General features: G+C 32.9%; 1 protein-coding gene across 1 annotated transcript; it reads right to left on the reverse strand.

Annotated features, from left to right (window-relative positions):
• Nucleotides 1–11,174: 11,174 nt before the first annotated feature.
• On the reverse strand, nucleotides 11,175–13,141 carry LOC105173377 (uncharacterized). Its single transcript, XM_011095089.3, has 2 exons — nucleotides 12,891–13,141; nucleotides 11,175–12,692 (listed from the first exon to the last, which is right to left on the reverse strand). Exon 2 carries the CDS (start codon nucleotides 12,602–12,604, stop codon nucleotides 11,324–11,326), a length of 1,281 nt encoding a protein of 426 aa, XP_011093391.1. The 5' UTR covers nucleotides 12,605–12,692; nucleotides 12,891–13,141; the 3' UTR covers nucleotides 11,175–11,323.
• Nucleotides 13,142–14,784: the final 1,643 nt, after the last annotated feature.

Below are 14,784 nucleotides of genomic sequence, written 5' to 3' on the forward strand. Positions count from 1 at the left end.
GAACTCTAAATGAAGATTTTTTTATCAATATGGTATAACTATAGAATTCCAATATGGATTCAGTGTATATATAACAATTTTATAAGTAACTGAATAACATTTCAAATGTACAAAAATTGTAAAAAGCAACATAGCCTTAAAATTGGGGAGGAAAAAATAAATGGTCACATCATGACCAATTATGCAACCCATTAGTTGTACTACAAACCCAAGAAACGTCTTTATTATAATAATAATAATAATTATTATTATTATTATTATTATTATTATTATGATGATGATGATGATGAATAATGCCACTTATAAGTAACTATTATTCATCGTTTGACGAATTCATTACAGTAGCGATTGAGAAGACATTGAAATGGATGTAAAAGGAACTTTACTACACGTGATTCCCCAAATTCATCTTCACTGCCTCCTTCATTACATCTTCATATATTTATAAAAAAAACGTAACATTTAATTATGATTAATTATTATGGTAAAAAATAAAATAGTCATAATAAATAGTTATTGACCACGACCATGATACAGTTGTTGGTCATGATATCTGTAAGGATGAGTAAAATATTTGTCATGACTAAAAATTATAATAAATATTTTTACCATACCTATTAGTCATGACAATAGCATTCTCTTGATAAAAAAATTATATTTTTTTATCTATTTTATTTAACTATTGTCAATAATTTTTATTTATTTAATTTTAATTCATAACTGTTAAAATTATAGTGGGCTGTTATTTTTTTTTTCTAGCGTGTGTTGAGGGGACAACCTGGGAGTTTGGGCAAGGCAGTTATGTGGGGTTACATGTATGTAATATCATTAATGTCATGAGTGAATGACATGATATGATATGATATGATAGCATATATATATATATATATAATAAAGAAAGATATAAGCGTGAGATTTGAGCCATAATTGGAGAGCAGGAAGCAGTCATAAGACAACTCAATTCCCATTCAGACCTTACGCCCCTCCTTTTTATCTCATTTCTCCAACAAACACCTCACAATATATATTATTGTCTCTCTACCCAATCAGCCTTTATTCGAGGGTTAGGGGGTGGGGTGTTATAGAGTGGGATGTGGTGGATCTGAAACCTATATATCACCAATTTTGGGAAGGGATAATTACATCTTTTTTTTTTAAGATTTGGTATAATTACACGTAAATTTTTTATATTTTGAAAAATTATATCTAATATTTATGAGATTTGCTCATGTCTAATAAATAAGTCCTTTCATTAGTCAAAATTCACTGAATTTGCTGATATTAATAAAAAAATTAGGAAAAAAATCTATGTTTACCCCCGATTTACTTATTACTAACTTATAGCAAGTCAAATAAATATTTTATGATCAAATTACCCTTATACATCTTCATACGTTAATGCATGTGAGGAGGTATATCTTCATTGTTATAAGAGTACTTGAGATCGAAAAAAATTATTTGACCTGCAATAAGTTAATTTTAAATCAATTCAGGGTGAATATCAATTTTATTCAATTTTTTTTTATTGATATCAATAAATTCAGTGAATTTGGACTAATAGAGAATTTATTTATTAGAAAGGAAGCAAACATCATGGCTGCTAGATGTAATTTTTCAAATCACAAAAATTTACATGTAATTACACTAAATTTCATGGGAGAGGAGTGCAATTATCCTTTTTGGGAATGACTCAAGACCCGTCCTCCTCTAGCCCAAATTTGTTGGGACGGATCTGATCAGGCTCATTTTTCACAAATATAAAGAAAAAAATTAATTTGCATATAAAGTAGTTACATCGCCTAATTCAAATATTTACAAATATGCTATTTCATTGTAATTTTTTAAATATATTCGTTGATTTAGAAATATGAATGTAATGAATGACATAGTCATGGATTGAATTTTATAAAAAAAAATAGATTTATTAGAAGAAGGGATTTTTTTATTATTTTGATATATTAATTGAATCAATATTTTATCTAATTTATTAAAATATTAATATAATTATGTAATTATAGTCTGTGAAAAAAAATTATATTTGATCACCACCGTGATTACCTTGTCACTCATGCCTCTGTTTGGCCAGAGGAAAAACGTTGCTGGTTCAGACAACACCTAAGAAATGACAAATTGCTCTTTTTAAATTATATATTAATTATATAATTTAGAAAAAAATTTACATTAAGTAGCATTAAAAATTGAGAGACGTCTGAAAACAAAAATCAAGAAAACAGAAAAACTTTGATGCTGAAATGTTTGAAAAAATAACCAAATATTCTACAATTTTACCAATAAGCTGCAGAAACCGATAGAGATTAAAAAGTTAATTAACTTTCAAACTAATTAATTTAAATAATGCAAGAATAAAAACTGTAAATCTATAATATTTTTCTAATTTATTTTAAAAAATAGGCTGATAAATGCGTATTTATATACACTTCATTTATGTTAATTGAGGTAGAGTTTGACACGTTATTTGCAGGTGTGATGAAAGATGTAGTTAAAGTTCTTTAAGGTCACTGTCTCCCTTTACATCATTCATGCTCCTCTCATGATCCCCCCCCCCCTCCTCTCTCTATATATTACACATTGAACTGACTATTATCAGAACCATGCAGGGAATGCTTTGATTATAATTTTTCGATACTTAAATCAGATAGGTCGTAAAAGAAAAATAAGTAAAGGCCGTAAGAATCCGATGTAGCAAAAGTTGTACATGTTGCATGACGGGTGACTATTTATAGGTTAATCTCGATTGTATGATGTTACATAAATAAAAAAATATGAATGATCGAACAGTCACGATGAAGTTATACATCATAGATTCTGGTATGTAGTAGGGAACGATCTAAGAGACCCTGAAATAATGAAACAGATCCGAAACTTATCAGAAAGTCGTAGAAATACTAGGGTGTGTCTTGGTACGACCTTCATAAGAATACCTCATATTCAGTGTCTGTATATTATTAATGCATAATTTAAATTGATTTTATCTGATCTATTTTAAAGGGGACATTACTCTCCCATTTTCTAAGGTTTGATATAGTTATATATAGACCCCCTGTAGTTTGAAAAATGATAGGTTTGCTTCTATTTAATATATAGGTCCATCCGTTAGTCAAAATTCACTGAAAATTTATTGATATTAAGAAGAAAAAAAACACTGAATGAAAATTGATATTTATTCTCAATTGATTTATTACTGATTTATTGCACGTCAAACAAATCTTTTGTGACTAAACTCTCTTATGACTGAAAAATATGCCTCGTCAAATGCATTTATGTGTGGAGATATATAAGAATATTTTGGTCATAACAAATATTATTCGACCTGCAACAACATCAGGGGTGCATGTGATTTTTTATCTGATTTTTGTTAATATTATCAAATTCAATGAATTTTAACCAATAAAAAAAATTATTTTTTTGATAAAAGTAAATTTTAAAAGTGCTAAATATAATTTTTTATATTATAAAAATTTAAGTGAATTTTAAAAAAGCGGAGTGAAATTATCCCTATTTTAAATAAAAAAAAATTATAAGTATGTGTGTGTGTTTTGAGAATGGGGCATTTAGGTATGATGACAAAGGCTGCACGACTTCAATTATTGGGACAATCCGAAAAGCATGACATTTGTTGGCCTTGACCACATGCTCTCAGGGCTTTTGTCCTGTAAAGTGTGCTTTCACATCAACTCTCCCCCCCCCCCCCCCCAATCCCACCCCACAACAGGTGACATTACACGTGCTTCTCATTAATTCAAATTTATTGTTATTCTTATTATCTTTTTATAAGAAATAATTGCACCATTCTCCTCGAATCTGATTTAATTACATGTAAATTTTTTGTGATTTAAAAAATTACTCTAACTCCCTGAAATTTGTTTGAATCTAACAAATAAGTACATTCGTTAGTGAAAATTCACCGGAGTTGCTATATTAACAAAAAAAAAAAATCTATATTTACCTCCGATTGGCTTATTATCGATGCATTGTAGGTCAATAAATATTTTTATGATCAAATTATCCTCATAGGTTTTCATGTGTTAATGCATGTGAGTAAGTATATCTTAACCATTATAAGGGTAGTTAATTTAGTCGAAAAAATTATTTGATCTGCAATAAGTTAGTAATAAGTCAATCAAGATTAAATATCAATTTATATTTTTTTCTGTTATTATTTAGCAAATTTGGTGAATTTTAACTAAAACATAGATTTATTTGTTAGATGGAAGTAAACTTCAGGGGTGTTAAATATAATTTTGCAAGTCACAGAAAATTTACATGTAATTACACTAAATTTCAGGAGAGTAGAGTGTAATTATCGTTTTTCATAAGTTAATAAATTAAAAAATTTATTGCATCAAAATCATCACAAATACGAAACCAGTAATCAATATATGTAAAAAGAACGTTGCGTGAATATTAGCATGTCTGAATGTGCGCGATATTTTAGGGCTTCTAATGCTGGTAAAAACAATAAAAATAAAAACTATTCGAGGATAATTTATTTTGTCGATCTGATTAAGCTAGCAAAAACTCGCTAGCATTTTCCATAGAAGGTATAATAAGATAACAAATATTTAAGATAAATTACAGTTATTTTTTCTGAAGTTTTCATAATTATGAATATCTTTTCGTTCATTAAAAAATTATAAAATTTTAACTACGAATATCTAAATATAATTAATATGAAATATCTTCTGAGATCGGACTTTGATACCATAGTAAACGACCACCTCATTAAGACTTAAATTTTTTAGATGATGTGGTCTTTTACTATTTGTGATATAAAATAATCTATAAAAATATAAAGTATTTCAAAATTCTTTGTAAATTCATACATAGAAAGGAAGGAAAATACATGTTGCATTAAATATTGAGGTATATTACAATGGACTGTCCTGAAATTTGTTATAATTATAAATATTCTAACAAATACCTTTTTATGACAGCTCATGTATCAGGTATTTGTTAGGATATTTATAATTTCAAGAGTGTATTTTTATAATTTTAGAGGGTATTTATAATTTTTAAAATAATAAAAAAGTATTTTAATTAATGCAATTTTTAGGGACCACTTTGTAATTTTTACTATATAGATTTTTCTATGATCAATTTTCATTTTTAAGTTTTGGGTGTAACAATCATCAACATCATCATCATCATGTGAAAATGGGAGGGAAAAAGCAATAGTCAGAGATAAGAATCAACGGTCGTAATTGGAAGTCATAAAATAAGCGCTACACTTTATTAGAGCCCAGACGCGTGGATGCAGGGGCATAATGTGGAATTTTTGAAGTCGTGGTCGGGCCAAAAATGACATTCTCCATTCATCATTGCCGTTTTAGGCCGCGCGTTCCGAATAATTGGAGCATAAATATAATTTTAGAGCTTATGCTAAAAAAATAAAGAGTGAAGCATTAAAGCCTTGTTTGGTTTTATTTCAAATGTCCATTTTCAGTTTTATGCTATTCCAATTACAATATTTTGTTTGTTTTTTTATTTTATTTTATTGGGTTGAGCCATAAATTTTAGAAAGTTCATTTATCACTTCTTTTTATATAAAAAATGGGTTTAATGCAATTTACTCCTATAGAAAAATAATAGCAATTTATTCCACCTATATTTTTTAAAATGAAGCAATTTACCCTCCTATCTAGGGAATTTGTGTAATTTTAAAAAATACGAGGGGAGGAGGGGGGATAAATTGCTGCATTTTAAAAAATATAGGGGGATAAATTGCTAGTTTTTTTCATAGAGGTATTGATCTCCACGAATTCAACGATCAAGAAGACCGATCTCCAAGCAGATAGTTAACCCCTTCAAGATCAAACGTTGGGTTCCTAAGAATAAAACAAGAATGGTGAGCTCGTCGGGCACATCCCTAACAACCACCATTCGACGCTCAAGCTAGGTAGATCGAGGTGAATGATGCGATTAAAGGTTCAGATCGAAAAGACTCAGAATTCCTTACCTCGAAATGTGGCTTCTTGGGGCATTTATAGGGCTTAGGTGGATACTGTTGAATGGGCCACGTGGCCTTATCCTGTGAGCCCTCGTCCGCGATCGGACGGTATTCATTTTTTGGGTCTTCTAACGGGTATTCGGACCCGGATAAGGGTCTCTCTGACCCACCTAATTAAAGGGCGCGGATCTGAGGTACAAAAAAACTGAAATGCCCTTTCTATTGGGCATTTTGTGTCCGTTTTGAATAGATTCTCATCAGGTATAATTTGTACATTTACAATATCACATTGGGCTAAATTGCATCTTTTCCTATAAGAAAAATTATCACATACTTTCGTACTAAAAATTTATATAAAATATCTTAATTCAAATACATTTTCATTCTATCGCTCGTATAAAAAATAATTACAAAACATCATAATTCAAACACATTGTCATTCAATCACGTCTTTTTCAAAAGAAAATTTACCACAAAAATACACTAAATAATATCTCTTCAATCTCACACAAAATCTAGTGTAAAAATAAAAAAACTTGATTAGAAGTGCTGGAAATTAAAAACTAGAATGAAAACAAAACCAAATAAGCACTAGAAAAATTATAATATTTAACTGCAATTAATTATTATGATTAACAATAAATAATCGTAGCAAATAGTTATTGACAATGGCCACGCAATGTTTGTTGGCATGGTTTTTGCGAGGGTGGATAAAACATTTGCTCTGGCTAAACGCCATGACAAGTATTTTGACCATGGCTCTTGGCCGTAGCAAATAACTTTTTCATGATAGTAAAACTATTTTTTTGCGTCGAGTTTATCTAACTGCAGTTAATAGTAGTTATTTATCGTAATTTTTAGCTATAGCTACAAATATTATAGCCAATAGTAATATTTTTTTTCCAGTGGAGGTCTAAGTTTAAAGGGGGTTTGCAACCGTTTTAAAATAAAATAAGTTGAAAAAGTAATTTTTTTTATTATAAACTTTTTATTTTTAAATTATTTAAATTAAATTAATTTAAACTGCAAAACTATAAACAGTTTCCTATCAACTTCAAAATTACAAATATTAAATTATCTTCGAAAACATCCAAATTTTAAAAATTTTCATTTTTAAATTATATTTCAAACGTTCCTAACTTTCAATACTGCTTAATTTATAATTTTCATTGTAACTTATTCCCATCATAAAAATCAGAAATTATTAAAACCACCCTAAATTGTTTCTCTGATAAGTGCATTAGGGTAATGGTATGTACATGTATGTATGTGTGGGATTAATGAGGTCATACATACATGCATGCATTCATGGAGCCTGGAGGGACCATAGGATGTAACATGTGAAGGGGACAAGTCTCCAACAATTGCAATCATTGGCATGAACATAGCTACATTATGTAATAATCCCATATAATATATATACATATATATATATATATTACACACACACATAGTCACATACATATATATATATATATATATATTTATGGGACCAAGTAAGTTTTGTCTCTCTTCTGCCTCCAATTATTGTACATTGATTGCATCCTCTTTTGCCCTTATTTTGTCCCACATCGAAAAGCCTTTGATTTAATTTCAAAATCTGTTACATCTAAATTTAAAATGAAGATAATCATTTCACTACTCTTAAAGCAATAATTAAACCTTAATAGCATCACAACTTAAATTTTTAATTGGAAGAAAAATTTTAAGAAAAAAAACATGTTTTTAAGGATTATTTGAAACGACGGGAGAATTTCAGTAAATATTAAATTTTAGATTTTAGGTATTTGCGGATTGAACTTCTGCTTTTATTTTATAAAAAATGTCCAGAGCAGGCGGAAACTACTTTCGATTTTTCTTTTTTTTTTCTAAGAAAAATTATTCGCACATGATTTTTATTCAATCACTCCGATTTTAACTTTTCTACTGCTGACTGCTTATTACAAACACTTTTGCTTTTGCAATTTCAACTTTTCTTAAAATTTATGTTTTTTTATAGAAAAAAAATAAAGTTTGAAAATATTATCTTTGTGATTGTACACTTTTTTATTATTTATTTATTTATTTTAATTGCAACATGCACTCGCTCGTGCACGCACACGCGCATAGGGTGTCCCATAGGGAACAACCATTGGGTTCTCAACCTTTATGCCTCTATTATTGTCTCATAACATGATTTGGGCTTTGTTTGGTGGGGACAATATAAAGGTTTACTTTTACATTGCTTCTTATTGGACAGAAGGAATCACCTAAATAGACCAAAATGGTATAAACTGAAAATTATGTTCATAATTTATTTTAATGAATATTTGACAAGCAGTTTATCATATTCAACGAGAGACAAAAAAATATTATTTTTTTATAAACCCAAAAAGGAAAAAAAAAAAATTGGGCTAAAAGTCAGAACTCGCGAAATCACTTTTGAATTTTAATTTTGATTGACAAGAATGTTTAGGAATAATTACACTCCTTTATTCTAAGATTTACATTTATTGCAGGGAAAATAGATCTTTTTATGATCAAATTATTCTTATACATTTTCATACGTTTAATGCATTTGAGGAGGTATGTCTTCCCCGTTATAAGGGTAGTTTAGTCAGAAAAAAATTGTTTGAACTGCTATAAGTCAGTAATAAATTGATTCATGATAAATATCAATTTTCATTGAATTTTTGTTTTTGTTGTTAATATCAACAAATTTTGTAAATTTTGACTTACGAGAAACCTATTTGTTAGATGAAAGTAAACCTCAAGGGTACTAATGTAATTTCCATAACCACAGGAATTTAGAGTAATTACACTAAATCTCCTATGAGGAAAGTGTAATTTATCCCTTATATTTAAGAATATTTTTTATCAATCGTGATTTTGGAGACATTTGATGATTTAAGATATAATCAATTTTTGTATAGTTTAAATCCAGTAATTTGCATTTCATAAAAAAATAAAAGTTGAAGTTTTTGGCCAATCACGATTTCATGAAAATGCGATTATCATTTATTCATGTAATCATCGTTCAAATAAAAGAAAAACAAAATCGTTTCATCTCACCGGATAACATCTTGTGTGCAACCAATACGATGGTCCGATAGTAAGGAAAAAATGCAAATTATCCCTTTATGGTATTGAAATGAGCAAATTACGCTCTTATAAAGAAAATAATAATTTATCTCTCTGTATTTTTAAAAGTACAGCAATTTACATCCCTATATTTTTCAAATGAAGCAATTTGCCTCATCAAACAGGGAGGTAAATTGCTTCATTTTGAAAAATATAGAGGCTGAATTACTATTATTTTTTGACAGGAAGACAATTTGCTCATTTGCAATATCATTAGAAAGTAAATCCCATTAAACCCGTTAAATAACTGATTATTCTCATCATCTGTCATTTTATATGGGTGTATTATCAACTAACTGCAACCTACTTATCCCGCTCGAAATTTCTGCGTTCCGTCTGCAGCATATCATAAATTTTACATGAAATTGATAAATCAGCAGCAAGTCACTAGTAATGTATTGAACAATTCTGCACTGTCAAGACCAAAACAGACAACCCTGACGAGAGCCCGTCTTCGAGCACTTGGGAAAGCACAAATCATCAAGAACTGGAAGCTTAAGTTATCTGTAGTATACCAATAACACATGCAATATGTTATACAACCACGAGTTACAATATGTTGTTCTATGTATTAGCATTGACATGAACTGCTTTTCCAACTGATCATATCGGTAAATGCAAGCGACACTCGTAAAAGAGGGTACAGAACTCATTTTCAAGGAAAATCCAACCAGCATACTATCTGGCCATTTCATGAAATATACCTTGAATTTAAGCAAAGTGCCAATGTAAAACAAGACCTGTATGTGTCGTCACAACTCGCCAACACTTGAATGCACAAACAGGACAAGAACTCAGATAACAATACGTGGGACAGAAAATGTAATGCAATTTGTTCATTAGCAAAAGAGCATGAAGCAAAGATGAATACTTAAAGTATGCAGACCTATTTAAGTTCAAGTATGGCCCTGCAGGTGCACATATGATATAGAATGAGATACTAACTTCAATTTAAGCAAAGAATTATGATGAATACAGCACGAGAACCCCTGGTTTTCACAAAGGATAAAGGGAGAACTCCTCTCGTAGAGAATACTTGGCAACAAGTGCGGAAATTCAGTCAAATTTTTTTTTATGAAAGAGCAAAAACCCACAGGTTACGGATGCAAGTTAAGGCAGCTCTATACGAGCACACGCATAATGAGCTCGTGTACATGCTTCAACTTTAAGCCTCTAGCTTTTTTGATGAATTGAGCTATGTATTAGTAAACTGCATTATGTAAGATGAAATCACAACATGCATTTCAATTCTATCTTGCAATTTCCTAACAATCACCTCTCAGCTCCCTGTAAAACTTACTCTAATTTGATTAATCCATTCGAGTTTGGCATTCCCATGATCCCAGATCAAAACCATGCAGAGCATTTCAAATTAAACACAGTAAAACTATCTTCTTGACCCCCAGGTAACCATCACAAATCAGGACGACCACTTAGTTCAAAAACACTGTAAAAAGATCACCAATCTTTTCCCTAATTTTCTGTGAAGCTAAGCCAGTAAAGACCTCCAACAATAAGGATAGCATCAAGTTAGAGAGACAAATCAATAGGACCCAAGACAAACACTGGAATATGGCTCTTTTGTGGTCTTTTTGCTTTTCTAAAGGTGCTGCTAAGTGATCAATCAAGCATAGATGAGACATGATTTCATGACATTGTGCCAATGAATGCAGAAATTTGCTTCTCAAGCAAACAAAATAGTAACTGATGGAAGCAAGATGGCACTGGTAGGTTTCCAAGGGAGATAGAGTCGAAGATAGTAAATGAGAACAAAATGTAAATGTAAACAAGATATTTTAACTCTTTCTGTTCATACAGCAAAAGGCAATAAATACTGAACAGCATAACCCAGAGAAAGAAAAGAAAAGTAACAACAAGAGGACAAGAAAAGGAAAAAAGGAATGCAACCCAAAATAATGAATCACACAAATTTATTGGATAACCATACATGAGATGCCACCAAAATATATCCGGGATCAGCAACAATTGACCTGCAGCGAAAGAGAATGATATATGCACAACCCCTACATTTTTAAGAATTCATGTGTGAGGATGCACCACGAAAAAGAGTCATGGCTCAGCTTGATAGTCAGAACAGGAATTATATGCTTTTGTTCTGAAAAAAACATTGCATTGTAGACAAACCTAGTTATAAAAATGATGTTTACAAACGATGTCTATTGGTAAGCAGAACAGGTAATATAAGCACTAGGGATCAAACTCTAACTGAAGCAGTCAGTTCAATCTTCTTCTCCTAGATTCACGAGAATCTCGAGTGTCTATATCTGAACTTCTTGACATAATGATTCTTCTTGGGCGAGAAGAAGAAGGGGCCACAGGCATATTGATATCACCAGAAGTCCTCATTGCCATAACATGTACGATAGAACCAGAAACATCAGTTGATTGGGAAGATGAGCCAATGGGCAAGGCAGCATTGATATCTGCAGTTGAATCTGGAGGCTGATTCATAGATTGTATGATAGTAGAAGGCCTAGCAAAACGATTTCCAACTGAGAAAGCTCGTGTATCATTTCGTAGTAGCCGGCTGTTAATAACTGTTTCCAGGTCTTCAACCAGCCTCTCTGCATTACTTAAAGCAGATGAAAGGGAAGAAAGAGAAGCAGCACTTTCAGATAAGACTCTTGAAACCTGATGAATCCTTATGTGGTGGCCACTACCCGACTCTGCATTTTGCCCCTCCTGAGATGCATCAATATTAAGAATACCACCGCCACCATCTTGTTGTTGTGTTTGATTGCCCATTGCACCAATACTAATCCAAATTCGCCTAAGTGCTTCCGCAACAGGAACATGGGACAGACCCTGTGTCAAGCGTTGTTGCCTAACACTCTCAACTCTACGAGCTTTGGGTCTTGGAGGTATCTTCAACCCAGTTTCCGTCTCACACACACCTTTACTGCCTCCATTTCCATAAATTGGAATCACGGTGCTATCTGATACCTCTCCCTTGCATACTGGACATTCTTTAGATGTAGAATCAACTTCTGGTACCTGATAAAAGCACGACCAACAAAACAAGTGACCGCAACAAGTCAGGATAGGCTCCATTGCCTCTTCCAAGCATATGTTACAATCATAAAAGCTCCCACCCTCTTTATTAGCCTTTTTAACCTCAGGATCCATCTCCAAGGCCTTTGCTACCAAATGGGAACTATCCCTTTTACAACCTTTTCCCCTCTCAGCAGTCCTTTCCACAATTTCCCTGTTATTATTTTCATTAAGGACACCTCTCTCACCCACATCCACCATCATTTCACTAGGAACATAACTAGTTTCCATTGAATTTCTTGCTTGACGCCACCGCTGCCGCTGCCTCGCACGAGCAGTAACAGCCTCTAGTTGCCGAATCCTCTCCTCTATCCTCTCATGAGTATTGTCCAACTCATTCATCAAGGACCCGTATCTTGCGACCCTATGAAGAGGTAGGTTCACCGGTTCTCGATTCAAATCAAGACCCGTTAAATCCACATCCATCAAATTATCATCATCCATCACGTACAAACCACCAAACTCAAGATTCCGAAAACCCACTTCAGTTAACTACACAAATGATCCAAGGCTGTCCCAGAAATTGGAAAAACTGAATTTCCAGAGTTGGGTTAGAAGCCAAGAAACAAAGTTGAAACTTCAATTAGCAAATACAGGGGTTTAGAAACCCAGAATTGAGAGGAAAAAAAAAAAGGACCCAATATTCAGGAATAAAAATTAAACGAACAGAGAAACAAATACATTTATATATCAAAGTGCAATTACAAGATTTAAACACGAGGTTCTGAACCTGCAGAGGGCGATGAAATCTTTTGTCCTGCATAGTGATTCTCCATCGTCTTCCGGTAGCTGATTTGACGTATGGGATTCCTAATTCTTCATGTATATATCAAGCTAGTGAGAGAGGAATCCAGCTTTGGAGTCTGGATAATTCTTGAGAGAGGGAGTGGGAGTGGGGCGCCAAAGGGTATAGGGGAGGGAGGGTACCACTTCCACCTTCGCCCTGAGTCAAACTTGGCGCATTTTTGGTATCTGTGCTGTAGCGTACGTCGTCGTACCGGAGATCGCCAAAATGTATAATTCCTTTTCGTTTTGGATTATTTTCTAATTAAATCCAAACAAATTGAGTTTAATCACTCATTAATCTCACGCGTTGAAGTTGGACAAATATTATTGATAGGGATATGATATGATTATCTACAAAAGGGACACAAATGCCCTCCTAAGAAAAATACCAACCATGCTACCCTATTTCTAGTTGGGTCGGATCGTCCGACCCTATTTCGTAACCATAAAATCAAGATTGTTGATCGACTACACCCAATTGAAGGTGATGTCATGTGGACGAGGCAAGTGGGCATATTTGACTCTATAAATACATTCATTATGTTTCATTTATGGTAAGACACTTTGACTAATGCTTTCGAGCATTAAATATATCAGTTTTAATTATTCTATCTCGATATCGGGCTCACTTAAGTATTGGAGGATTTTAGTTGGGGACCACCCAGTAATCCTAACTACTTTCCTTTTCTCAGGTTCCATACATTATTGGTATCCTTGAAGAGGTCTCAATCTTCGACCCGGATCAGGTGGCGCTGTCTGCGGGAACAATTGAGAAAAGTACTAGTATCGAGATGGAATGGATGTCTAGGAGAGAACGAACTCTCGGTGTTGAGGAAGAAACTCTCCAAGACAGGAAGAAAAGATGGTTCACTTGAAGCAAGAAGCGTTACAACGCATGATCGAGGACACAAGAAAACATGGCATAGTAGAATACTAAAGGAGAAAGGCAACACCAACATCACACAAGTCGGTGAGAAGGCAATTGTTAAAGATAAGGGTGAGGAGATCATAAGGAGGTGAAAGAAAAGGAGTACCTGAAAAAGGTCAAGAGAAGAAGGTATCAGATGCAGGATCTAACAAGAGGGGGGAAGAAGAGAATTGACAATTTCAAGGGCAGAAGTGGATGACGTAGGGCGGGAAATAGTACGCTTAGGTTTGCAAATAGACTTCCAAGTGGAGGACCTCGTCCTGATGGGTGTATGCTTTGAAACCGATTGGTAAGTTAGACCAAAATCAGGAGACATGCTATAAAATTACGGGTATCCTAGGACATGGGGCATATAAGCTAGAGAACCTAGAGGGATAACCCTTGTCGCGACCTTGGAATGTCCACAATCTTAAACTATTCTACGTTTGAGGCAAATGCCTCCCAAACAATAAGTCTTGCTCCTAAGTAGACACATTCTCAAAAGTAAGCCCCTAGGCAAGGACATTCTCAAAAAATAAGTCTAGCCTTTAGCGAGTCAAGATGGACCGAGTTAGCTCAGCAGAAAACACAACGGATCCACTTACTAACCCAATGTCGCAAATCGCCCATGCTCGGCATATAGATAAAATAGGTTTGAGGTCGATGGGTGATTGGCTTTAGGTCAAGTGGGAGATTGTTAGAATATGTGACCTGAAAGCCAATTGGATTGGCATGCTGTAATCTATTCTGACAATAATTCAATTTTATGTAATATTATTCAGTGAATAAAATGAGTATTCACTATTGGCATTTCATTTGTTGTGCTCATTATATTTATGTTTGCGTTTCTGTCAAACATCACAACAAAGCCCACAGACCACCTTGAACAACCGTGCAACAATTGGACTGCACATTGGATGGCGGTCATGAA

This window comes from Sesamum indicum, linkage group LG11, assembly GCF_026168435.1.
Source record: "Sesamum indicum cultivar Baizhima isolate 11 linkage group LG11, ASM2616843v1, whole genome shotgun sequence".
NCBI classification, from domain to species: domain Eukaryota; kingdom Viridiplantae; phylum Streptophyta; class Magnoliopsida; order Lamiales; family Pedaliaceae; genus Sesamum; species Sesamum indicum.